General features: G+C 45.4%; 1 protein-coding gene across 1 annotated transcript in view; it reads left to right on the forward strand.

The window, feature by feature from the left end:
* necab1 (N-terminal EF-hand calcium binding protein 1) overlaps positions 1-24,541 on the forward strand; it is a 388,139-nt gene that overhangs the window by 274,212 nt on the left and 89,386 nt on the right. Inside the window, exon 7 of the mRNA XM_070876240.1 lies at positions 16,398-16,519. Within this exon, the coding sequence (XP_070732341.1) occupies positions 16,398-16,519 (122 nt within the window). The remainder of the gene's footprint in view (positions 1-16,397; positions 16,520-24,541) is intronic.

Here is a 24,541-nt window from a genome sequence, read left to right on the forward strand (position 1 = left end):
GTTCCCATTGGTTCTGTAGTTTAGTTCCACTCCAAGGAAGGATATAGAAACATAGAAAATAGATGCAGGAGTAGACCATTCGGCCCTTCTAGCCTGCACCGCCATTCAATGAGTTCATGGCTGAACATTCAACTTCAGTACCCCATTCCTGCTTTCTCGCCATACCCCTTGATCCCCCTAGTAGTAAGGACCTCATCTAACTCCTTTTTGAATATATTTTGTGAATTGGCCTCAACAACTTTCTGTGGTAGAGAATTCCACAGGTTCACCACTCTCTGGGTGAAGAAGTTCCTCCGCATCTCGGTCCTAAATGGCTTACCCCTTATCCTTAGACTGTGACCCCTGGTTCTGGACTTCCCCAACATTGGGAACATTCTTCCTGCATCTAACCTGTCTAACCCCGTCAGAATTTTAAATGTTTCTATGAGGTCCCCTCTCATTCTTCTGAACTCCAGTGAATACAAGCCCAGTTGATCCAGTCTTTCTTGATAGGTCAGTCCCGCCATCCCGGGAATCAGTCTGGTGAACCTTCGCTGCACTCCCTCAATAGCAAGAATGTCCTTCCTCAGGTTAGGAGACCAAAACTGTACACAATACTCCAGGTGCGGCCTCACCAATGCCCTGTACAACTGTAGCAACACCTCCCTGCCCCTGTACTCAAATCCCCTTGCTATGAAGGCCAACATGCCATTTGCTTTCTTAACCGCCTGCTGCACCTGCATGCCAACCTGCATATCCTTGCATTGGAGGCAGTCCAGAGAAGGTTCATGAGGTTGATTCCTGAGATGAAGGGTATTGTGTTCCTAACACAGATGAGGCTGCACACAGGGAGGTTAAAGTAACAGTGACCTCAAACTTTAATAAGACACTCCAGAGTGAGGAACAGGCCTTAGGGACCGGCTTATATACAGTGCTCCCAAGGGATGCTGGGATCCCTTGGGACTTCAGGGGATGCGCTCCCTGGTGGCGGAACATGGGAGTGCATGCTTTACAGATACAGAACATCACTCCCCCGCCAAAGTCAAAGTGAAAACTATTTACAAGGTCAGGCGGTCGGGGGCCTTTCTTTCCCTGGTGGACCACCTCGGTAAAATGTCTGTTCTGGTGTGTTGGCTGTGCCCTCGTTGGGCTGGCGTGTTGTTGGCCCTGCAGGGCTGCTAGGTGAGCCTGGCCTTGCTGGGCTGTTGGGCGTGATGGGTTCGATTTCCTGGTCCGGCGTGGTGTCGTTGATCCTTTGGGTGTATGTTGTGGGCTCGAAAAGGTGGTGTCTGCTGTGGGTTGTTCAGGGCAGTCTGTGAACCGCAGCCTCGTTTGGTCCAGGTGCTTTCTGCAAATTTGTCCATTGTCTAGTGTGACTACAAACACCCTATTCCCTTCTTTAGCTATCACCGTGCCCGCGATCCACTTGGGACCATGTTCATAGTTTAGCACATACACAGGGTCATTCAGATCAATTTCCCGTGACACAGTGGCGCGACCATCGTTTACGTTTTGTTGCTGCCGCCTGTTCTCTACCTGATCATGCAGGTTGGGGTGAACCAGCGAGGGTCTGGTTTAAGTGTCCTTTTCATGAGTAGCTCAGCCGGGGGCACCCCTGTGAGCGAGTGGGGTCTCGTGAGGTAGCTGAGCAGTACTCAGGATAGGCGGGTTTGGAGTGAGCCTACTGCGACTCATTTAAGGCTCTGTTTGATGGTTTGTACTGCCCGTTCTGCCTGCCCATTGGAAGAGGTCGAGGTGACATGTTTGATCCCATTGCGGGTCATGAATTCTTTAAATTCGGCACTGATGAAACATGGCCCATTGTCACTGACCAGTATGTCAGGCAGGCCGTGGATGGCAAACATGGCCCTAAGGCTTTCAATGGTGGCGGTGGCGGTGCTTCCTGACATTATTTCACATTCAATCCATTTTTGAAAAAGCATCCACCACCACCAGGAACATTTTCCGGGAAACGGGCCCACACAATCGACATGGATCCTCGACCATGATCTGGAGGGCCAGGACCACAAACTTAGTGGTGCCTCTCTGGGCGCGTTGCTCAACTGAGCACATATGCTGCATTGCCGTACACAGGACTCTAAGTCAGAGTCGATACCGGGCCACCACACATGGGATCTGGCTATCGCTTTCATCACGTGGGTCTGTGCTGTGGAGATCCGAGATGAACATCTCCCTGCCCTTTTTTGGTAGCACTACTCCACAACAGGCCTGAATGGACAGCTTGTCCTTTCTCCACTGGAACGGCTTGATTAGCTCTTGCATTTCATCGGGGATGCTGACTCAGCTCCCATGCAGTACACAGTTTTTTACTAGGGACAGCAGAGGATCTTGGCTGGTCCAAGTCCTAATCTGGCAGGCCGTGACAAGTGATTTATCATTTTCAAACGCTTCCATGACCATCAACAATTCTGCGGGCTGCGCCACCATCAACAAGTTTGCAGGCTGCGCCATTTCCACCCCCATGGTGGGCAATGGTAGCCGACTGAGAGCATCCGCACAGTTCTTGGTGCCTGGCCTGTGGCAGATGGTATAGTTATATGTTGATAGCGCGAGTGCCCACCTTTGTCTGCGTGCTGAGGCATTAGTATTTATCCCCTTGTTTTCAGCGAACAGGGATGTGAGGGGCTTGTGATCGGTTTCCAGCTCAAATTTGAGGCCAAACAGGTACTGATGTGTTTTCTTTACCCCAAACACATATGCTAATGCCTCTTTCTCAATCATGCTGTCGGCCCTCTCGGCAGTAGACAAGCTCCTGGAAGCATAGGCGATAGGTTGCAACTTCCCCGCAATGTTAACTTGTTGTAATACACACCCGACTCCGTACGACGACGCGTCACATGCTAGCACAAGTCTTTTACACGAGTTATACAATACAAGCAGCTTGTTGGAGCATAAAATGCTTCTGGCTTTCTCAAAAGCAATTACTTGGTTTTTTTCCCCATACCCAGTTCTCACCTTTGCGCAATAACACATGTAGGGGCTCTAAGAGGGTGCTTATCCCCGGAAGGAAGTTACCAAAATCGTTGAGGACTCCCAGGAACGACCGCAGCTCCACGATATTCTGTGGCCTGGGCGCGTTCCTGATAGCCTCTGTCTTGGCGTCTGTGTGCCGAATGCCGTCCGCCGCAACCTTTCGCCCCAAAAACTCCACTTCTGTTGCCATGAAGACGCATTTGGACCTTTTCAGTGGCAGCCCTACGCGATACAGTCGCTGGAGGACCTCCTCCTGGTTTTGTAGGTGCTCAACGGTGTCCCGACCCGTGACCAATATGTCGTCTTGAAAGACCACCGTGTGTGGTACTGACTTGAGTAGGCTCTCCATGTTTCTCTGAAAGATCGCTGCAGCTGACCGAATTCGATCTGTTGTAGATGAACAGTCCCTTGTGCGTGTTGATGCAGGTGAGGCCCTTTGAAGACTCCTCCAGCTCCTGCGTCATGTCGGCTGAAGTCAGGTCGAGCTTGGTGAACGTCTTGCCTCCTGCTAGCGTCGCAAATAGGTCGTCTGCCTTAGGTAGTGGGTATTGGTCCTGTAGCGAGAAACGATTAATAGTTTCTTTATAATCGCCGCAAATCCTGACCGTGCCATCACTTTTGAGTACTGGAACAATCGGGCTGGCCCACTCGCTGAATTCCACTGGGGAGATGATGCCCTCGCGTTGCAGCCTGTCCAGCTCGATTTCCACTCTCTCCCTCATCATGTGAGGTACCGCTCGCGCCTTGTGGTGAATGGATCGTGCCTCTGGGACCAAGTGGATCCGCACCTTCGCCCCGGAAAAGTTTCCAATGCCTGGCTCAAAAAGGGAAGGAAATTTGTTAAGAATCTAGGTACATGAGGCCTCATCGACATGTGATAGCGCTCGGATGTCATCCCAGTTCCAGCGGATTTTGCCCAGCCAGCTCCTTCCAAGCAGTGTGGGGCCATCGCCCGGGACAATCCAGAGTGGCAGTTCATGCACCATGCCCTCGTATGTGACCTTGACCATGGCGCAGCCCAGGACAGTGATAAGCTCTTTGGTGTACGTTCTCAGTTTCGTGTGGATGGAGCTCAGGGCTGGGCTGAATGCCTTGTTGCACCACAGTCTCTCAAACATCTTTTTACTCATGATGGATTGGCTAGCGCCAGTGTCCAGTTCCATGGCTACCGGTAAGCCATTCAGTTTTACGTCTGGCATTATAGGTGGACATTTCCGCGAAAATTTGTGCATCCCGTGTACTTCAGCATCTGCCTCCTCTCTCTGAGGCTCAAAATTGCTTTGATCCACCATGGACCAATCTTCCTCTGCCACATGGTGTTTAGCAGGTTTTGCAGATCTTGCAGCTCGTTTGCAAGCCCCATTGTTCCACAACTCTTGCAAACATACCCTTTGAAGCGGCATGAATAGGCTGAATGGAAGCTTCCACAACACCAACAAGGTGTGAACTGCCTTGCATTCATCCTTTGTTGGGGACTCTGAGTCATCTGGGTTACCTGAGGCCTGCTGGCAGTTGCAGGCTCGTGGTTTCTGCCCTGTACATTTCTGCTCGCAAACACAGTTCCAGTTAATTTATGAATATTGCTAGCACTTGTGTGCTGAGAGATTTGTTTGGTGTTATCACTGGTGGACATAAACGCCTGTGCTATCGCAATGGCCTTACTGAGGGTCGGTGTCTCTACAGTCAAAAGTTTTCGTAGGATGGTCTCGTGGCCAATGCCCAGTGCAAAAAACTCTCTGAGCATTTGCTTCAGTTAGCCATCAAACTCACATTGTCCTGCAAGTCACCTTAGCTCGGCGATGTAGCTCGCCACTTCCTGACCTTCAGATCGTTGGCACGTGTAGAACTGATACCTCACCATCAGCACGCTCTCCCTCGGGTTAAGATGCTCCCGAACCAGTGTACACAGCTCCTCATATGACTTATCTGTGGATTTCACCGGAGCCAGAAGATTCTTCATGAGGCTGTAGGTCGGTGCCCTGCAGACTGTCAGGAGGATCGCTCTCCTTTTTTCAGCGCTTCCTTCTCCGTCCAGCTCGTTGGCTACAAAGTACTGGTCTAGCCATTCGATATAGGCTTCCCAGTCCTCACCCTCCGAGAACTTTTCCAGGAAGCCCACAGTTTTCTGCATCTTTGCGTTGGATTCGTATTCTTGTCACCAGTTATTGTGTTCCTAACACAGATGAGGCTGCACGCAGAGAGGTTAAAGTAACAGTGACCTCAGTCTTTAATAAGACACTCCAGAGTGAGGAACAGGCCTTCGGGGCCGGCTTATATACAGTGCTCCCAAGGGATGCTGGGATCCCTTGGGACTTCAGGAGATGACCTCCCTGGTGGCGGAACATGGGAGTGCATGCTTTACAGATACACAACAAAGGGGTTGACTGATGAAGAAAGGTTGAGCACGTTGGGCCTATATTCATTGGAGTTTAGAAGAATGAGAGGTGATTTTATTGAAACATATACTGAGGGGGCTGACAAGGTAGATGCAGAGAGGATCTTCCACATGGTGGAATCTAGAACTAGGGGGCATAGTTTAAGAATAACGGGTTGCCAATTTAGAAATTAGATGAGGAAGAATTTCTTCTCTCAGAGGGTTGTAAATCTTTGGAATTCTCTGCCCCAGAGAGCTGTGGAGACTGGGTCATTGAATATATTTAAGTTGGAGAGGGACAGATTTTTGAATGATAAGGGAGTGAAGGGTTATGGGGAGCAGGTAGGGAAGTGGAGCTGAGTCCAAGATCAGATCAGCCATGATCTTATTAAATGGCAGAGCAGATTCAAGGGGTCAAATGGCCTACTCCTGCTCCTATCTGTTACGTTCTTATGGTATGTTCTCATGATATGTTCTTACTGATTGCTGCCTTCTTTAGATACATTGCAGGATCTGTAACTTTTTTCAACAGTCTAGGGTACATGTCATCAGAGCCTGGATATTTATCCACCTTGAGTTCTGCTAATATTTTCCAGTTTTATTTATTGTCTCTATTTATCTGCATATCTCTAACTGTGATGTAACCCATTTTCGCCTCATACAAAAATATTTATTTTGTCCTCTATCTCATTTAACTGCTGATCTGTTAACCTGTTTGCTAACTTTCTACCCAGTTAATTTGGATTAGATCCCCTTTTATCTCACTAAAACTTTGCCCTTTCCAATCCAGTACCTTATCTTTATTATCCTTTACTATTCTTACATTGACAGAGTTCTGTGTATTATATGAGTGACCTTTGAAACAGATTATGGAATGACTCATACTGTAGGCTCATTAAGCCATATTTAATTGCAGTTGAATGTAATTTCTCCCTTCACTACATTGTCATACAATGAAAATATCACCAACCTTGTATAATAAAACAATAAAAGATCATGGGCTAGACCCTCCACTTTTGAGCTTATTGCCCAAAAATGGGCATCATTTCTGGCGTGGGCATTAAAAAAGGGTTTTCAGATCGCTGGCTTCTCGCCCATTCTCAAAACACCTAATCTACATTTTTGAAAATAGGCATTACCGCGAGCGATATCAAATGGGTGGTAGCGTAAAATTTTTCTGACCTTCTGCCGTAAAGTGTGGCCATCCTTAGCAATGGCATGGCAACGCTTGATTCCCATGATTCAGGAGGTCCAAGGTCATCATGACTTATGCAGAAGAGGAGACAGAGAGAGAGGGAGCTCAGAGGCATTGAAAGCGTGTATGGCTGTGTGTGTGCTTGTTTGGCTGTTGTGGGAGGAATGACGGAGATTCACCAGCAACAGAAAGCCCATTAAGCACCAAGAACATAGTTGGCACCGAGTTTTTGTCCAACAAATAAGATATAACATGAAAGGGATGGAGGAGGCCCTGGAGCTGGTAGCCAGGAACACTGGTGGCAGAGGGCTCCCAGTGGTCCCAGAGCGTCACACTGCATCCCAAGGTGCTGCACCCCCATTGCCAATGACACATGAGAGCCAGCAACAACATCTTGCTTATGGCTCAGAGCACACTCCCAACTCCAGACCGTTCTCTCCCATATCCGTCCAAGCAGCACTTTGGCCGTCAGCCACCACCCCCCGCCCCTCCACCAATGAAGCATCGCCTGAGGACCTCCTTGGCCAGGCGGCTTGGAGTCAGGAGGGGAAGGGGAAGGGGTAGAGGTGGGGAGGAGAAGCGGGCTGGGGGGGAAGGGTTGGTTTGTACAGAAATACTGATGATTTCAGACTATTCTTCAGTTTAAATGTTTTTTATTTAATAAAACCTTGCAGCACATTGGCTCAGATAGCTGCACCATTACACGCTGGTGATTCCTTAACATCAAAGTGTATAATCACACTTAACTTCAATCGACGTAAACTTTAACTGTCACCAAGGTGATGCCCACCATTGATGTATGACCTGCACACCCAGCAGTGTGTCAGCCTTGTAAATAACACCAACGTTCTTTCAGGCAAAGCGATAATTGATGAGCTCCTGACGTAAGGCTCTTGCAGTTATCATGCCACCATGGACCCTTTCATGTGGTCTACAGGGGGGGCAGGGACATGGCTTCAGTGTCAGCCTGATTGTCTGGCCTGATGTCAGCATCCACCTCCTCGTCCTCCTCTTCCTCTCTCTGAGGTGGACTGTCAGACTGATCAGGCAATTCTTGTCTCCTCCTGATAGCCAAGTTGTGTAGCATGGAGCAGACCACCACGAATTGAGCTACCTGCTCAGGGTGGTATTGGAGCTCGCTGCCTGAATGGTCCAGGCATCTGAAGTGCTGTTTCTGCACTCCAATGGTTTTCTCCACAATATTGCGAGTTGCTCTGTGGGTCTCGTTGTATTGCCTTTCGGCCTCAGTGTGGGTGTCACGCAGGGGTGTCATCAGCCAGGCCATATCCTTTGTCCCCAAACATCTAGCAGTGACCTTGTGGTTCATTGTTAAACAAGTCAGAAACAGTGCTCTCACGCAGGATGTGCGCATCATGGATGCTGCCCGGAAATTGAGCATTCACTGCCAGTATAGTTTGCTGGTGGTCAACAACAAGCTGGACATTCAGGGAGTGGAATCCCTTGTGGTTCCTGAAAGCCTCAGCATCCTGAAAAGGTGCCCGCATTGCGATGTGCGTACAGTCTATTGCTCCCTGCACCTTGGGGAAGTTTGCAATTCTGGAGAAACCTAGAGCCCTCTCACTCTGTGCCTCCCTGGTCATAGGGAAGCTGATCAAGTCCCTCTTGCATGCGTACAGGGCTTCAGTGACCTGTCTAATGCAGTGATGCGTGGCATGCTGAGAAAGTCCACAAATGTCGCCAGCTGTGGCCTGAAAAGAACCCGAGGCATAGAACGACAGTGCCGTGGTGATGTTGACCTCGATGGACAGTGCAGTTCTGATCGTGCTGGCAGGCTGCAGGTCTGCCCTTATCAGCTGGCATACCTCAGTGATAACCTCTTTGTGGAAGGGCAGTCTCTGAAGGCAGGTGGTGTCGGGCAAGTCTCGGTAAGAATGCTTCTCCTTGTACTTGCTGTGGGTGTAACGTCTGGTCCTTCTCATCTGTCTGTCACTTCGTACATTGGGCACATAATGCAGTGCAGCATTTCAATTCGACGATGTCGAGCCTGCTGCATGTATTTGGTCACCAAGAGAGGGTGAGAAAGGACAGGACCCATTGCAGTTTTCCACTGATTGCACACAAACAAGGAATGTCCCGATGAACACACCTCTTCAATTCCAATCAGTCATAGTGTGGTCAAGATGTCTATCGGGATGTTCACATCAACTCCAACGATCTGCAGAGTACATCCGAACTCCGCCGAGTTTGAAGCACAGCAGCCTTTTAAAGGACGTGACATGTGATCTACAACATGGCGTCCATAATGCTGTGATTCGTTCTGGTTAGTTCCACTTTTTGTGGGCATTTTTTTGAGTGAGCGATATTGTGGGCGAAATGGGTGCGAGGTGGTGAAATTGACGGTGGGCGATCTCCATGGCCGCTAGTTTGGGTAAATATGCTCTTTACGACAAAAAACAGTCACCGGGCGTTAATATTGAATCTCAGTGTTAATTCCATGTGGAAAGTAACGCTGGGCGATATTATGGGCGTTGAATTCGCCCATCCTGCTGATTCCGCCCCAAAAAAGTGGGCGGGCAGTAATATTTTTTCTTGGTGTTAACCACAGGGGGCAAGTAATGCTCGCCGATAAGTTTCCAAAAAATGCCGGCCAGTTTCCATTTTGTGCCAAAATGGGCGATATATGGGTGTTATATGTCATTTCAGCGGTAAACTGGGCATTAAGTGGGTGTTGAACAGGCAAAAAAAGTGGAGGTTCTAGCCCCATAGGATTATAGAATATTGCAACACTGAAATAGGCCATTCCACCATAAAATCTGCATCAGTGTTTTTCTCCACATGAGCCATCTAATCTAATCACACTCTCCCTCCCCATAACATTAAATATTCAATTTTTAAAACATTATCTAATGTCTGTTTTGTGGCAGAGAGTTCCAGATTTCTGTGTAAGATTTTTTTTTCTAACTTCCATGTCACATTTCAGGAGTTACTTTAGTTGTTTGGCGTTGTTTGGGTTTTCAAAGGTTTACAGAGGAAGGCCATAAGCTGAAAGCATTTGCAGAATGTATAATAAGGCTAAACATTGATATTGTTATTTAGGGAGATTGGGAATAGTAAGGAAATTAATATCTCATCCTAATATCCCTGGCAAATGTTCACCCCTAATGGAATGCAAAATCCCTTCCTGTTGAGCTTTGTGTAAAGCCAGTTTCAAAGCAAGAAGATACAGGTTTGATTGGCAGCTCAATGGCAATTTCCGGACAGGGGAACTAGGCCCTAACTTCCTGTGCAGACAGGAAGAATCTAAACAAAGACTCGCATGTTGACAGTCAAGTTTATGAGAGGAAATGGCGCCGGTTATTTACTCACCGGACAGCCACCTGGATCTTGCCATTTCTGATTTTTAGGGAAGCTGTCCGCCTAAAGCTGGTGGTGCCCTGATTCATATATGCTAATTGGAGTCTGATGCCATAATCAGGCCCGGGTAGCAATTTTAATATCGGCCTGATTGAGGAAGCTGTTACAGCTTTCCCGCCAGGTAGAGGCCAACGTGAAGAGGATAAGGAAACTGAAGAGACCCTCCTGTTAAGTTTTTCGACTCTTTGTGTGGCCATGAGGAGCAGGCGTGCTCCTCCGGGCCTAATAAGGAAGGTGCAGGCCTCCCCGGCCTGAAATCCTCTCCCCACTCTGAAACCTCTTCTTCACACGAGTGACAGCAGGTGGCCAAGAGCTGCCCAATTTTCTGGAGGATGTCAGTCGCTTCCTGCCCATTCTAGGTGGCAACTGGACTGGCAGCATATTAATGACGCTCAGCAGTTTAAATCACAAATTGTCATACTTCTACGGGCGGGCGGGAAACTAAATGACACCAGTGGTTAGGAAACCTGGTGGCAAGTAAAATCATCCTCCCCCAATTATGGGATGCCATTTGCTAAACTAACTCCCCTTTTGAAAACTAAAGATAGCTGATTGTATTTTCAACAGTGCTAAGGGAGCAAGAGGTTGACAATTAGACCCCAAGAATTCAGAAAAATACCTACTCTCTGGGCTCTCCTTCCTTCAGGGATGTAGAGGATTACCAGAATGTTAAAGAGATGTCCTTGTTCTCCGAACCACGAGTACTAACTGAAATGGTATTTAGGCCTTACTTCAGGAGAGAATGCTGAAGGCCAGCAGCTTGCTAAGTAGCGGACCTAAGCACTATCATTTCAGACTGAGCTGAGGAGGAATTTCTTCACTCAGTGGGTTGTGAATCTTTGGAATTCTCTCCCTGATAGGGCTGTGGAAGCTGAGTCGTTGAGTATATTGAAGGCTGAGATAGATAGATTTTTGGACTCCAGGGGAATCAAAGGATATCGAGATCGGGCGGGAAAGTAGAGTTGAGGTCAAAGATCACCCATGATCTTATTGAATGGCAGAGCAGGCTCAAAGGGCCATATGGAGTACTCCTGTTCCTAATTCTTATGTTCTTATCAGTGAACAGGCTTGCTCTCTCTGTTTATCAGTTGTTGTGTGAGAAGTTGTTGTTGTTGTTCCTGATGTTGCTGGACTTGAAACTCCACTAATTCTTCCAGACTCCCGACCAAAGGAATTATATTAAACAAAAGAAGCATAAACATACCATAAAACCAAAATAGTTGCCCTGGAAAAATGTGGAAATGACAGTTGAAATGAAGTAAAGTTGAAGAGAAAACATTTAGTCTACCTTAGAGGTGACCTTTTAAAATATGGATTTATTTGCTGTATTCATGCAATGGGTACCATTTGTGTTTACCAGTCATATATAATGAGCCTCTAAAGTTATGAATTATGTGTTACATACTGCATTCAATGAGTTAAATTATATCTCAACTAGAAAACTAACAAAAGCTGAACAGTAACTTCAAAAAGAGCTGAAAAGGCCCCAAAATATTTGACAGCTCAAATACAGAATTGAATAAAAGCCATGACATGTGACAGCAAATAATTGCACTAAAATTGCAGGGCAACATGGACTTGTAACTTAAACTGTAATTATAATCAACTTTCCTTCATTGTAAGTACAGGGAAGCTGAAAAGGGTGTACAAGGTAAAAAACACAAGATTTATTTTCTTGGTGGAGATCTGGAAACATGCATCCTCCACTCCCACCCCCACCCCACCACCAAACATTAACACTGTGTTTGGTGCCTTTTCCAGTATTTTGGAATCTATAATAAACATGGACATTGCTTTTTTCATCTAAAAATAAAAGGACTTCTGGTTCATTTTATTGAAAACTACGTTCTAATTGCCATTTTTGAGAATGAATTACTTTTAAAATATAATTTAAACTTTCATCCAGCAGATAATAAATTACTGTGAGGAAAGTAAATATTTTCTAGCAACAAGTGAAGGATTTAAACCCTATCTTATTGACCATCGGATCATTCCAGTCAAGGGGGTAGGTAGTGAATTTAGAATTTTAACAGTCTTTCCAAACACCTTAAACTAGTAATGCATTTCGACAGAGTCCAAGTGAAACTGCCCCTGGAAAGTATTAATTTGCTTACATTAAAAACTGTACAGTCTGGTTAATTTTCAACATATTTGTACTTCATAATTGATTGCTTTTTCCTCCTTTTAATATAAAAAGTGTAATACATCAGAATGAAATGCTGATGATTGGTGTACACGTAAATACTGAATTTAAATTGCAAGAATAAAATCCCTAGCAACTTGACTTGTTGTAGGTGACAAGTGATTGTTGGGAGGAAAACAAATTCATTACTTGAGGAAAGCTCTAATCTCTCCTGTTGGGTATAGGTACAGGTTCATTGATTTGACAGGATGTTACAGGAATCCAGATGGTTCCCTAATTATTCAAATACTTTTACATTGTTAAGCCACATATGGACTTCCCAGAAGCGAAACTGTAAGAAGAGAAATTTGATACAGTTAATCATTATCAGTTGGTAAATAATTTCTTGTCTTATGAGAGGGGGATAAAAAAGGAGGAAGGTCACAGTATTGATTAAAGAAACAATTACAGCTGTGAGAAGGGATCATATGTTGGAAGGATCATCAAATGAGACCATATGGGTTGAGCTGAAGAATAATAAAAGGGCGATCACACTGCCGCATTAACCCTAATCCTAACTCTAACCCTATAGACCACCAAAAAATCAGAGGGAGACAGAAGAGAAAATATGTAGGCAAATTTCTGAGAAGTGCAAAAACAATAGGGCTGTAATCGTAGGGGATTTCAACTACCCTAATATTAACTGGGATAGAATTAGTGTGAAAGTTATAGAGGGAGCAGAATTCTTAAAATGCATTTTTAGCCAGTATGTTGTAAGCCCAACAAGAGTGGTTCTCGACTTAGTTTCAGGGAATGAAACTGTGCAGGTGGAAGGGGTATTAATGGGAGAGCATTTTGGTGGTAGTGATCATAATTCAGCTAGATTTAGGGTGGTTATGGAAAAGGACAAATATAGACTAGGAATAAAAGTTCTCAATTTATCAATTAATCCATAAATCTACTCTGATAGTGCAGTGCTGAGGGAGTATTGCACTGTCGGAGGTGTCGTCTTTCAGATGAGACGTTAAACCGAGATCCCATCTGCTCTCTCAAGTGGACGTAAAAGATCCCATGGCACTATTTTGAAGAAGAGCAGAGGAGTTATCCTTGGTGTCCTGTTCAATATTTATCCCTCAATCCACAAAACAAAAAAAACAGATTATATGGTCATTATCACATTGCTGTTTGTGGGAGCTTGCTTATGCGTAAATTGGCTGCCACGTTTCCTACATTACAACAGTGACTACACTTCAAAAGTATTTCTCTAGCTGTAAAGCACTTTGAGACATCCGGTGGTCGTGAAAGGCACTATATAAATCCAAGTCTTTCTTCTTTCAATTGGGGAAATGCCAATTTTACTAAGCTGAGATGTGATTTAGCCAAGGTGGACTGGAAACAGCTACTTGAAGATACATCAGTGTCAGAACAGTGGGAGGTATTCAAGGAGCAGATAGTGAGGGTTCAGAGCATGTATGCTCCCTTAAAGAAAAAGGGTGAGACTAACAAATCTAGAGCCCCCTGGATGTTAAGGGGCATACAGGGTAGGATAAACAAAAATAGGGAAGCTTATGACAGACACCGAGGGTTCAATATTGCAGAAACCCTAGAAGAGTGTAGGAAGTGCAGGGGTGAAATTAAAAAGGAAATTAGGAAATCAAAGAGAGTGCATGAAAAAATATCAGCAAGTAAAATGTTTTATCCATACATTAAGAGCAAGAGGATAACTAAAGAAAGAGTAGGCCTATTAGGAACCATAAAGGTAATCTGTGTGCGGAGGTGGAAGATGTGGGTATGGCTCTTAATGAATACTTTGCATCTGTTTTCACAAAAGAGAGGGACGATGCAGACATTACAATCAGGGAGGAAGTGTGTGAAATATTAGTTGAAATAAACATAGTGAGAGAGGAAGTATTATGGGGTTTAGCATCTTTGAAAGAGGCTAAATCCCCAGGCCCAGATGAAATGTATCCCAAGCTGTTAAGAGAAGTAAGAGAGGAAATAGCAGAGGCCCTAACCATCATTTTGCAATCCTCTTTGGCTACAGGTGTGGTGCCGGAGCACTGGAGGACTGCTAACATTGTATCATTGTTGAAAAAGAGAGAAAGGGATAAACCGAGTAATTACAGGCCAGTCAGCCTAACCTCAGTGGTGGGAAGATTATTCGAAAAAATTCTGAGGGGCAGACTAAATCTTCATTTAGAAAGGACACAGATTAATCAAGGACAATCAGCATGGATTTGTTAAGGGAATATCTTGTCTGACTAACTTGATTGAATTTTTTGAAGAGGTAACAAGGAGGGTCGATGAGGGTAATGCATTTGATGTAGTGTATATGGATTTTAGCACTGCTTTTGATAAAGTCCTAGATGTCAGACTCGTCACGAGAGTTAAAGTCCTTGGGATCCAAGGCAAAGTGGCAAGTTGGATCCAAAATTGGCTCAGAGGCAGGAAGCAAAGGGTAATGGTCGATGGGTGTTTTTATGACTGGAAGGCTTTTTCCAGTGGGCTTCCACAGGTCTCAGTACTTGGTTCCTTGCTTTTTGTGGTATATATCAATGAATTAGACTTGAATGTAGGGGTTATGATTAAGAGGTTTGCAGATGACACAAAAATTGGCCGTGTGGTTGATAATGAAGAAGAAAGCCGTAGACTACAGGAAGATATCAATGGAATGGTCATGTGTGCAGAACAGTGGAAATTGGAATTCAATCCAGAGAAGTGTGAGGCATTGCATTTGGGGAGGGCTAACAAGGCAAGGGAATACACAATAAATAGTAGGACACTGAGACGTGTACAGGAACAGAGGGACTTTTAAATGCATGTCCACAGATCCCTGAAGGTAGCAGGACAGGTAGATAAGGTAGTTGAGAAGGCATACGGGATACTTTCCTTTATTAGCCGAGGCATAGAAGATAAGAGCAAGGAGGTTATGCTTGAACTGTATAAAACATTAGTTCAGCCACAGCTAGAGTACTGCATACAGTTCTGGTCACCACATTACAGGGAAGATATGATTGTACTAGAGGGGGTACAGAGGAAATTTATGAAGATGTTGCCTGGACTGGAGAATTTTAGCTATGAGGAAAGATTGTATAGGCAGGGGTTGTTTTCTTTGGAACAGAGAAGGCTGAGGGGTGACCTAATTAAGATCTATAACATTATAAGGGGCCTGTATCGAGTAGATAGGAAGGACCTATTTCCCTTAGCAGAGGGGTCAATAACCAGGGGGCATAGATTTAATTGGTAGGAGGTTTAGAGGCGATTTGAGGAGAATGTTTTTCACCCAGAGGGTGGGGGTCCGGAACTCACTATCTAAAAGGGTGGTAGAGGCAGAAACCCTCATTGCTTTTGAAAAGTACTTGGTTATGCACTTGAAGTGCCCTAATCTACAAGGCTACGGACCAAGAGCTGGAAAGTGGGATTAGGCTGGGTAGCTCTTTGTCGGCTGGCACGGACATGATGGGCTGAAATGGCCTACTTCTGTGCTGTAAATTTCTATGATTCTATGAATTTCATGTCATTGCCACGCAATGGAGAAAATGTGAAACACAGCTTTCTTCTCGGTGTCATTTGGGACTGGATATCAAATGATTCCTGTACTTCAAACAAATTTAGAAACCGTTTCACCTGAAAAGCATAACTTGTAAATCATCAAGCTACATAATAGATGAATTGTTCATCTCAGTTCCACAGCTTGTAACTTAAGTTAATACATAACAAAAATGATAACAAAACAAAAATAAATATTGCAATTAGTACAAAAAATAAATTTGCATTAAGTATTTTCCCTCTAGCAATTTATTTTACTAACAAAGGATGACTGAGATGAGGAGGAATTTCTTCACCCAGAGAGTGGTGAACCTGTGGAATTCTCTACCACAGAAAGTTGTTGAGGCCAATTCACTAAATATATTCAAAAAGGAGTTAGATGAAGTCCTTACTACTAGGGGAATCAAGGGGTATGGTGAGAAAGCAGGAATGGGGTACTGAAGTTGCATGTTCAGCCATGAACTCATTGAATGGCAGTGCAGGCTAGAAGGGCCGAATGGCCTACTCCTGCACCTATTTTCTATGTTTCTATGTTTCTATGTTTATCTAACATTTAACTGGATGATACAAAGTGTACATAGTCTTTGCTCCTGCAGCTTTGCAAAGGATTTGTTTCGTATAGAGCAGGCCCTCAGAAATATAAATCTACCCCAGCTCTCCTGAGCAATTGGCCAACTATATCTGACTGGAACAATGGGAAGCTGGATAGCATCATAATCCTTGGGGATACTTCTTACCTTTAACTCCTGTATTTAAAAAGACTAGAGAAGTCAGCAGGAAGACTAACTGCTATCTGTTGTTATTTATAGGCAGGGTCCAGTGAAACCAGAGGTACTGTCAATTAACTGGTCAGGGAAACGATCCAATCGAAGGCTTCAGAGAAATAACAGCCTGTCTCCAAACAATACCAATTTCAGCATCTTGAACGCAGGTATTGTATTGCCGGTCTGAGGTTCCTTTTTTTAAGTTAACATGAAAAATCTTTCCTTCCAGCTTGTGCTCGCAAATGGCTTTACTGGTATTATTAATATGTGGCCAAATGTTTAAACATATTTTTATAGTAGTAGCCATTATACACTATTGATGCCATTATTGGTGTTACAAATGCTTGACAAGAATGTATTCTAATATTTATTGGTTCTGATTTTACTAATATGTTTTATAAATACTTTTGTATATCATTTGTTAGTGGAAGTGTACTGTAGTAAAGGAGGGCATTGTCATCTTTTGTGCATGCAGGAATTCATCATTATCATCAGAGGCATTCCCTCAAAATCGAGGAAGACTGGCTTCCACTCTAAAAATGAGTTCACAGGTGACTGTACAGTCCAATACGGAAATTACAGTCTCTGTCACAGGTGGGACAGTCAGTCATTGAAGGAAAGGGTGGGTGGAGAGTCTGGTTTGCCGCACGCTCCTTCCGCTGTCTGCGCTTAGTTTCTGCATGCTCTTGGCGACAAGACTCGAGGTGCTCAGCGCCCTCCCGGATGCTCTTCCACCACTTAGGACGGTTTTGAGCCAGGGATTCCCAGGTGCCAGTGGGGATGTGGCATTTAATCAAGGAGGCTTTGAGGGTGTCCTTGAAACATTTCCTCTGCCCACCTGGGACTCGCTTGCCGTGCAGGAGTTCCAAGTTGAGCGCTTGCTTTGGGAATCTTGTGTCGGGCATGCAGACGATGTGACCCACCCAACGGAGTTGGTCGAGTGTGGTCAGTGCTTCGATGTTGGGGATGTTGGCCTGATCGAGAACACTGACGTTGGTGCATCTGTCCTCCCAATAGATTTTCAGGATCTTGTGGAGGCAGCGCTGGTAGTATTTCTCCAGCGCTTTGAGGTGTCTACTATATATGGTCCATGTCTCTGAGCCATATAGGAGAGCGGGCATCACCACTGCCCTGTAGCACATTTTCACCGTGCGATAACTACAAGAGAAATGCAGGGAACAGTACCAACCCTTATACATGGTCTTCTTGGACCTCACAAGGGCCTTTGACACTTTCAACCATGAGAGACTATGGAGCGTCCTCCTCCGTTTCGGCTGCCCCCAAGGGTTTGTCACCATCCTCCGCCTGCTCCACGACGACATGCAAGCCGTGATCCTGACCAACGGATCCACCACAGACCCAATCCATGTCCGGATCGGGGTCAAGCAGGGCTGCATCATCGCCCCAACACTCTTCTCGATCTTCCTCACTGCAATGTTCCATCTCACTCTCAACAAGCTCCCCACTGGAGCAGAACTAAACAACAGATCCAATGGGAACCTGTTCAACCTTCGTCGCCTCCAGGCTAGATCCAAGGTCGTCCCATCCTCTGTCATCGAACTACAGTACGCGGAAGACGCTTGCGTCTGCGCTCATTCAAAGGCTGAACTCCAAGCCATCGTCAACATCTTCACCGATGCAGGAATTACTTCCATTTTGATCAGCATGTATCAAAGATTTTTTATTGTTAGTCAAAGTGTACCCATTAGAAATGTAACAGCCAGATATGAAGTTCCTGAGCCCATTCATTGCTGCAAGAAGAACTGTGAAAAGACAGGCAGATGGTTCTAATTGCTGGCAAGGAAGGGAGGCAATGATACTAAGCACTCCATTCAAACAGAGACAAAGGCCTGGATTTTATTAAATGCTGCAGGCCAACTTCCCAGTCGTTCCAGCAGGAGAGGCCTAAGCTATTGTTTTGGGGTCCGGAGGAACAATCCTGGCCCCACAAGGAAGGTAAAAATATTGGGGGAAAATTGCGGTCGGTGGTTTCCTTTGTACAAATGCCTCTGACCCGAAAAAAATCTGCGAAAGTACCTGGTGGTCCCAGAGGAACGTAGGATTCCGGTAGGAGGCCTAGATTGGCTGTACTGCGCATGGGGAGATATCTTTCACATACATACGTATATGCTGGAGTCATGTGGGCCTGGACCACCAATCAGTAGGTTGTATTCTCATTGATAAAAAATAGGAATTACATTTGTATGAGTTCCCATTATGATCAATGAGAAAAACCCTAAAACACCGAAACACAGCCTAATAAATAAATAAAACACCTCACATATTTAAAATGAATTGAAATTAAATGTAATTAAATGTTTTAGAAAAAATATAATTTTTGGGGAATTTTTTAAATGTGTTTTATTCGGTTTAAAAATAAACTTACCTTAATGGACAGGGGTTTTAATATAAAATGAGTGTTTAAATTTAATTTTTATATGTTTTAAAAGTGTTACGCTGGTAAAAGTAAATTATGCACATAAGCTATGCGTAAAATGTTTGAAAGACATTCGCTGGGCATGAGTTGGGCAAATAGCCCAATCTCTCCTGCGTTGATGTCCTTCTCCTGGGAATGTATAGGATCTGTACGAAGAAATCTTGACAGATCGGAAAAATCATTTCTCGGCACATGCGCATCGCGTTCTGAGAACCGGCTTTTGTGTGCGCACTTCGTACGGACCTGGCGAGGCCGAAATTTTCAGCCCAGTGTTTTAAAACTTGCACTGGTGGGATTCTTCTGGCTTTGATCCATTTCCTTACTGGCAGAAAATCACTGCACTTCCTGCTCCGGCTACTGAGTAAATTTGCACTCAATTCCCAATGATGTCATTGAGATCCAACATGTTTGTGCAAAAAATGACCCCACTGGCTTTGGCAGGTGTCCTTGCCGCCTGTTCAGTTGAGCAGGTTAAAATTGCGATAAGTCAGTTTCTAGTGGTTTCAGGGCCGATAAATAACTTGGGCGATTTTACCTCCCCAGCCATCTAGCATCCACCAGGAAGGCAGGGGTAAAAACCAACCCTACAATGCTAATAATGCAGATAGATGTAAGTGATCACTAAGTGGATTTATTTCTATACACAATCTTTATTCTTTGTGTTGGTTCATTCACTTCTACCTTAAAAAGTATTTCAAGTTACTTGTTTTATTTGATAGAGTCAAAATTCTTAAACTCAATACTTACCTCAGCCCTGACTGGAACTGATGATGCCACCTTCCATATTAGTGCTTCCGATATGTCTTCCTTTTTCCTCAACCAAGGATTCTCTTACCGTGGTCCTGCACTGGTGGGATTCTTCTGGCTTTGATCCATTTCCTTGCTGGGATGATCTGGCAGAAAACTCACTGCACTTCCTGCTCTGGCTACTGAGTAAATTTGCACTCAGATCCCAATGATGTCATTGAGATCCAACATGTGTATGCAAAAAATGCAACTGAGGACTCCCCTACCGTGGACATGACCCTCGACTGTGTCTGTTCCATTTCCTGCACTTCTGCTCTCATCCCTTCCCCTTCCTCCCAGAACCACGATAGTGTTCCCCTTATCCTCATCTTCCATCCCACCAGCCTCCACATTCAACAGATCATCGTCCACCATTTCCGCCACTTCCAGTGTGATCCCACAACCAAACACATCTTCCCTTCCCCTCCCCTCCCCTTTCAGCATTCCAAGGGGATCGTTCCCTTCGTGACACCCTGGTCCACTTCTCAATCACACCCAACATCCCCTCCCCTTCCCATGCAAGCACAGGAGATGCAACACCTGCCCTTATACCTCCTCCCTTCCTACTGTCCAGGGCCCCAAACACTCCTTCCAGGTAAAACAGTAATTTACTTGTACTTCTGGCAATTTAATATACTGCATTCGCTGCTCATGATGTGGTCTCCTATTGGGGTGACCAAATGCAGATTGGTGACCACTTTGCGGAACACCTCCATTCAGTCCGTAAGTTTGACCCCAAGCTTCCAGTTGCCTGTCACTTTAATTCTCCGCTCTACTCCCACTCTGACCTCTCTGTTCTTGGCCTCTTACACTGTCCAAACGAAGCTCAATGTATGCTCGAGGAACAGCACCTCATCTTCAATTAGGCACTTTACAATCTTCTGGACTCAATATCGAATTCAACAATTTCAGACCATAACCTCTGCCCCCATTTTTTCAGATGGCAGATGTTGATCGTTAAGTCATTCCCATTTACACCTCTTCTAGATCCATCTTTTGTTTCTTTACTTGTCCCATGACCATCTCTTTTTGCTTTGTACAATCATACCTTTTGTCTTTTAATCTCTCCTGCCTTCCACCCTATCACAGACCTTCCCTTTTGTTCTTTCCTCCACTTTTCCTTTCTCTGCCACTGCACGTTTAAAATCTGTTACATCTCTAACTTTTTCTAGTTCTGACGAAAAGTCATTGACCTGAAACGTTAGCCGGAGTTTTGCCAGTGCTCAGAGGGTGGGTTTGGAGGCGGGTCCGCTGCCAAAATATAAAAGATTGTCAGCGGGTTGGGATCCCGCTGTCAATATGTCTCCACGTAAGTTTCCAAAGTATCGGGTCCGTCTGCACTTTACATACCCGACACCAAGCAGAGAGCAAGCCAATTGCCATAGTTAAGAATGAGTTAAACAGCATTTTACCATGTACTTAAAACTTTTCCAGCTTTTTGACGAGTTTCATGGCACGTAGTGAACACATCAGGTAAGGAGGTCGGGTTTTCAATGACTCTCCATTCCTCTGAATAGGTGACAGCTGCAAAGGTGTTCCAAAACTTCCATTTCACAGCTGTTCACTTTCCAATCTTAGAAGCTGGAGCCTTTAGGATTTGGATTACACTTTTCAACTTTAGGAAGGCTGGAAGTTTTTGGAGTAAACTGTCTATCCATTGTCACCTCCTTGGAGCAATCTCTCTTACCATTGACAGATCGCTTCTGTCATCTCAACCTCATCTGCCATCTATTCCAGCAACATCTGTGCCCTTGAAAAAATCTCACCTTGGTCCTCAGAAACCCACCACGATCAGCCCTAACACCAACATCATCAGGCACACCAGCATCACCAACAACACCACCAACCTGCTCCACAATCATCTGATGCTACACAGGACACAGGGTATCAGCACATGACCACATTGCTGCCCAGGAGACCAGAGATGGTCTCATCATGGCCACATTTACTTCACTTCATGCTGTACACCCTGGCAGCCACATGATGCACCAGGTTGGCGCCACCCAACACCAGCACCATAAAGCCATTCCTTTCACACTCATCTCCATTGCGGGTGGTACCTTTATGTCTCACCATTCACTATAACTCATTAAGCCACTTCTAAAGATGCACACAAATTTGTCCAAGAAAAAAAAGTGTTGAAAATAAAGATTTCAATGTTTGGCAACACATTAACAGAAACCTTACATTAACATTGGCTAAAAAAAAAAACAAGTGTGTTGTTTGTTGGTGTGATTGGACAAGGATGAGGGTGAGTATGACGGATGGCTAGTGAGATGGGGATGTGATAATATAGATAGAGAGAGAGGGATGGGTGGAAGTGCAAGGTAAGTTGGTTTAAGGATGTGCAGGAGTTGGTTAGGGAAGGCAGAGTGATGGAGATGTGATAGGTGGCACAGTAGGATGAGGTTGAGTGTAGCTTTGCAGTAACTTTTCGTGATCTGTTGTGATCATTGAAAGGTTTGCACCACTGCAGCCAGGTCCTCCTGATGATATCCCTGCTTGTGTCCTCCTGTGCAATGTGCAACCAGGCTGTGTTGGTGTCCTGGAGAGGTTTCTTCCACCCTTTGGAAGGGAAGAGAACTTCCCTGTATGTGGTGACTCTCTCCATAAGCAAAAGGAGGGAGTCATGGGAGAGCTTGGGTCAAGCCATGCACCTTTGTGCAGTGCTTGTCAGTGTTTACAGCACCTCAATGCTGCAGAACACTGACAGCACAACTGTCAAAATGAATGAGGACATGGTCCCTTTAAGGAAATTGGTTGATGATGCGTCATAAGAAAATAGGAATTAGGAGCGGTAGTAGGCCATTCAGGCCCTCAAGCCTGCTCCACCATTCAATAAGATCATGGCTGATCTTCTACCTCAACACTTTCCTGCACTATCCCCATAGCCTAGATTTTCCACATTTTTTGCACGATACCACCCACTTAACGTCCATTTTAGCGGTGAGATAAGGTATAACGTCCAGATATCGCCCATTTAGCAACAAAATGGAAACTAACGCACATGTATCGCTCACTTATTGCCCATCGTTCCTTTCAGCATGTAGTTAACGCCGAGAATTAATAATACCACCCGCCCACTTTTTTTTTGCCGTAAAGATCAGAATGGGCGAAACTAATGACCATAATATCGGCGATCGTTACTTTCGGCACCTCGCCCACATATCGTCTAAAATATCGTTCGCCAAAAAAACGCTGAGAAAAAGTTGCTCTCACCTGAACTAAACCCAGCGATATGGGCGCCATGTTGTAAATCAGAGGTCGGTTCATATAAAAGGCTGCTTCAAGTTCTGGGAAGTTTTGATGTACTGTGCAATTCTTTTAATGTGATTTGAACATCTGAACAAACATCTATCCATACTGTGCACAATTTGAATTTAGTTTAAGTGTTTTAGTAGTAAAATTTATTGTCTGTGAACAATAGGTATAATACTGATTATTATTGTAATGGGGCCTATAATTTCTCAGCCTGTCTTGATGACTATGTACATGCTGCAGACTAGGGGAGTGAGAGTTCACGGGAGCAGTGGGACGTTGGAGAGGCTAGAGGCCTATAAAGGCCCACACACGGAGTCCGGGGAGCGAGAGTTCATGGGAGCAGTGGGACGTCGAGGAGGCTAGCAGCCTATAAAGGCCCACACTCGGAGTCCGGGGAGCGAGAGTTCACGGGAGCAGCGGGACACCGAGGAGGCTAGCGGCCTTTAAAGGCCCCACTCGGAGTCCGAGGAGCGAGAGTTCACAGAAGCAGCAGGACGTCGAGGAGGCTAGCGGCCTATAAGTGCCCACACTCGGAGTCCGGGGAGCAAGAGTTCACAGAAGCAGCGGGACATCGTTAGGGCTAGAGGCCTATAAAGGTCCACACTCAGAGTCCGGGGAGCAAGAGTTCACGGGAGCAGCAGAGAGGCTAGAGGCCTATAAAGGCCAACCGGTGCAGCTGCAGCAGGGAGAGAAGGCAAAAAAGTAGAAAGAAATCGAAGGGTGACGTCACAGCCAAGGGGTAAGTGATTGGCTGGTGATTGGTAAATAGTTTTTCTTTTTCTTTTCGAATCTAAGTAACCTTTAGCATTGTTGTTGCCAATTTAAGTATATCTAAGGGTTAAGTCATGGCAGGACAGCTCGGACACGTGTTATGCTCCTCATGTACGATGTGGGAAGTCAGGGACGCCTCTGGTGTCCCTGACGACTACGTGTGCAGGAAGTGCATCCACCTGCAGCTCTTGACGGACCGCATTGTGGCACTGGAGCTGCGGGTGGATGAACTCTAGAGCATGCACGATGCTGAGAATGACGTGAATAACACATTTAGTGAGTTGGTACACAGCCAGATAGGGAATGGATGACCAACAGAAAGAGCAGTGCAAGGAAGGTAGTGCAGGGATCCCCTGCGGTCATCCCCCTGCAAAACAGATACACCGTTTTGGGTACTGTTGAGGGGGATGACTCATCAGGGGAGAGCAGCAGCAGCCAAGTTCATGGCACAGTGGGTGGCTCTGCTGCACAGGGGAGCAGGAAAATGAGTGGGAGAGCTATAGTGATAGGAGATTCAATTGTAAGGGGAATAGATAGACGTTTCTGCGGCCGCAACTGAGACTCCAGGATAGTATGTTGCCTCCCTGGTGCAAGGGTCAAGGATGTCTCGGAACAGCTGCAGGGCATTCTGAAAAGGGAAGGTGAACAGCCAGTTGTCGTGGTGCATATAGGTACTAACGATATAGGTAAAAAACAGGATGAGGTCCGACAAGACGAATTTAGGGAGCTAGGAGCTAAATTAAAAAGTAGGACCTCAAAAGTAGTAATCTCAGGATTGCTACCAGTGCCACATGCTAGTCAGAGTAGGAATCACAGGATAGCGCAGATGAATATGTGGCTTGAGGAGTGGTGCACAAGGTAGGGATTCAAATTCCTGGGACATTGGAACTGGTTCTGGGGGAGATGGGACCAGTACAAACTGGACGGTCTGCAC

Source organism: Pristiophorus japonicus, chromosome 1 (genome assembly GCF_044704955.1).
Source record: "Pristiophorus japonicus isolate sPriJap1 chromosome 1, sPriJap1.hap1, whole genome shotgun sequence".
In the NCBI taxonomy this organism is placed as follows: domain Eukaryota; kingdom Metazoa; phylum Chordata; class Chondrichthyes; family Pristiophoridae; genus Pristiophorus; species Pristiophorus japonicus.